Here is a 3,376-nt window from a genome sequence, read left to right as displayed (position 1 = left end):
CTATACAATAATAACACTTATCGCGTCTTGATGAAATGTCCCGCGAGAGCTGCTTTCGTCCATCATGTCCCAGCAGTCTGCATCGATTATGACCTTTGAGGTGGCGGCGACGTCGGCTTCGTCGTCCTGGAGCAAATAGTTGTACCGCTGCGACCCGATCGCGGAAACATCGAAACCGTCGTTGCAGTCCGTGACGCCGCTGCACGCCATTTTGGACGAGTGAACGCGTCGCTGCACTTTTTCCAGAACGCCAATCACCTGTTGATGCCTCAAGATCATCGCTGATTTCATGCCCTTCGCAAGACAGTCACAAACATTAGGTATATGTACCTATATTGGCTATATTATATTATATAATATGTATTGTGTCATGTGTGATATAGGTAGGTCGTAGGTACATATAAGAGTGTAGCAATTATAATTATATAATATAGTGTTGAGTAGTTAAGTTTTATTTTTGAGTGTCCTCTGATCTGTAATATATACTATAGTACGGTATACTGTAGCCGGTAGGACGTAGGTACATGCAGTGTATCTGGAGGATTTGACAATTTGACAATTTAATTATATTGAAATATATCATAATTTTGTCTTCTATATTCTCCGGGTACACTATACCTATACAATGTATATAGTATACATACACTGTATAATGAATATAGGTTATATTATAGAAATACACATGTGCCAGGCTTAGTGCCTCCCCCCTCCCCGAAAGTGGACTTACTAGTCTAATAAATCGTGATATCATATATGTCTCATTGAAAATGTATGAATGTATGATAGTTGGGTATATACCTATGACCTTATAGTGAAATATTTCACACGCGAGTTTGTTATAAATCAAGGGTACCTGTGGGTACCTATACATTTTGCGGGGATTTCATATATAAATATATAATTATGTGAAATGAATGAGATAATATTATCTAAAATCGAGATATTTCCTGATAATCGATAACTATATATTCAAACATATTTAAATTTTGAAAACTGCAATTGAATAAAATAAAGACTTGATTTTCTTGGTTTTTTGCCAGTTCGTTTGGAACAATAATATGACGTATGATAAATATAAATATCACGCATTATCACGTCATTAAACGGTAATAAAATATCTTATTATGTTCTTTATTTTACGTCATTATCAATAATTGTACCTATTTGAAATACGCTCATCAACGACTCGTCGAAAACAACACAACTATATATGTCATAACAAAAATGACATTTATCTATTTTCATCCATCTTCAGCTTAAGGTAATAACATTACACTAATTAAAATAGTATAATATTATGTATAGGAAAAATACGTACCTACAACCTACCTATATATTATGACCATTTTTATCTTTTTTAACATTCTCGACTAAGATAAATTGTTTTTATAATTTATTGTCTTGTCTTTTATAAACCAAAAATATATTATAATTATCTTATTTCAATATTTTCGTACTGATTATAATAACTAATAATTATGTGCAGGTATATAAAAAAAAACAATAATATCTATATTACCACGCGAGCACGTCCGTGCGGTTAAAATAATATTATGGTGGTGTATTTGGTTCATAGATCACAATTTGGCTACGTAGGTAGGTAAAATTCAATTTTCAAAATTAAAATATCTAAAGGATTATAATAATTTATAATACCAATACCTATAAATAGCACTCGCGTAAAATACCTAATAAACACGACTGCTTTCCGTAATAATAATTATAATATTATGTTTTCGGTGTAAAATTATGTAACATGTAACTCACGGTTAATTCACTCAGAAACGACTCTAGTGATTGCTTATCGGTTGAAGTTTTTAATATGGACCACTTGCGTATCATGCGGTTTTTAATCGCCAATTCTAAATCATCGCAGATTTTTTCTCCTGCTCGGTGTAGGCACAATAAACACACAAACACAATCAAATTAAGATTCAATGTTTAAATAATATATGGGTGTCGGCCGTCGGGTGCGTACAATATAAAATTTAATAATAATTGTAAGGGCAGAAGTAAGCCAGACTTTTTAATTTCTATTTATATCTAATCCTGTCTGCCCCCAATGTGCTTTGCTAAAAAAAACTGAATTCATGATATTTAATATATCATAAAAATATTACTATAAAACGATTTAGCACATTTAAAATTGCACAGAGGTAACACCGTCGACACAATAAAAACTAATACGATTGAGCATACAATCACGTTCAACGTTGCAATATAATTTATTTAATAAGAAAACTGCTTTTTAGCATAAACAGTCACAAGCCAGACAATATCAGTTTATAAAAAATATTTTTATCTATATTTTCCATGTACAATCAGTGATGGGCAACTGGGTAAGTTGTGACTTACATATATAATAGATTATAATCTATAGTCGTAACTGATTAAAAGTTACTGCAGTTACTGTAGTTAGTACATTTAAAGTTACAAGTTTCTTGATTATTTTAGTTTCTTCTTTGACATTACTCAATATTTGTTTGTATGTGGGGTTAATGAGAATATGTAAGTTATAACTTATAGCTAAAATTTAAAAATATTTAAAATTGGGATTTACTAAACGATGGATACTAAGAATATTGTTATAAAATATAAATACTGTGAATAAATTTAGCGTTGAGCAACAAGAAAAAGCGTGCTCAATCATAATACAACAATTTTATTATTGTTTCGATGTATTGTAACTATATAAGTACCATGCCCATTCGTATAGTTTACCGCTTTTTAAGTTCCTACCTATTGAGTACCGCTGTAGTATTTAGATTATTATTTTTATTTTTACAATACGGGATGAACCTTTAATAACATGAATATAAACAATAATAATTTGCTTTATGGAAAAGAGGCTCAATTTTTAGAGGGAGAATGAAGGGTCAGTATTATAATATAGGCTCGACTGTTAGTTGTTATTTGCTAGTTTTAAAGTATCAAGTCACCGATTATCATAGGTATAATATTATTCATTTCAAATTATTCAATAAGTTATATCTATTAATACTTTAGTATTAATAGATAGGTTTTTTTAGATTTCTATAACATTTCGGGGGGGGGGGGGGGGGGGGGGTAAGACCCCCTAACAAATCCCTCCCGGATTCGCAGCTGGAGCTATAATAGTGCTATATGAGTGGGATGTAGAATTTTAACTTTTAAATTAAATAATTAAAACATTTACATTTTATAAGCGCAGGTTAAAAAAAAAATTTACGAAAAATTACTTTTTTCTTTTAGCTGTTTTGACGACTGGGCGATTTCGATTGTCATTTCGGCGATCCGCGAGTTTCTGTCGTTAAAATATAACATGGTTCTCAGTTGGGAACTTAATAGCTCACAAGTCTGAAATAGTTCACTAACGACTATATTATAATGAACTTGC

General features: G+C 31.3%; 1 protein-coding gene across 1 annotated transcript; it reads right to left on the bottom strand.

Annotated features, from left to right (window-relative positions):
* On the bottom strand, window positions 1-3,376 carry LOC132951383 (uncharacterized). The gene is made up of 3 exons (XM_061023195.1): window positions 3,219-3,376; window positions 1,768-1,886; window positions 1-294 (listed from the first exon to the last, which is right to left on the bottom strand). Exons 1-3 carry the CDS (start codon window positions 3,301-3,303, stop codon window positions 1-3), a joined length of 498 nt encoding a protein of 165 aa, XP_060879178.1. The 5' UTR covers window positions 3,304-3,376.

Source organism: Metopolophium dirhodum, chromosome 8 (assembly GCF_019925205.1).
Source record: "Metopolophium dirhodum isolate CAU chromosome 8, ASM1992520v1, whole genome shotgun sequence".
In the NCBI taxonomy this organism is placed as follows: Eukaryota; Metazoa; Arthropoda; class Insecta; order Hemiptera; family Aphididae; genus Metopolophium; species Metopolophium dirhodum.
The sequence above is the reverse complement of the archived record's forward strand: the minus strand, read 5'-3'. Positions and strand labels throughout refer to the sequence as shown.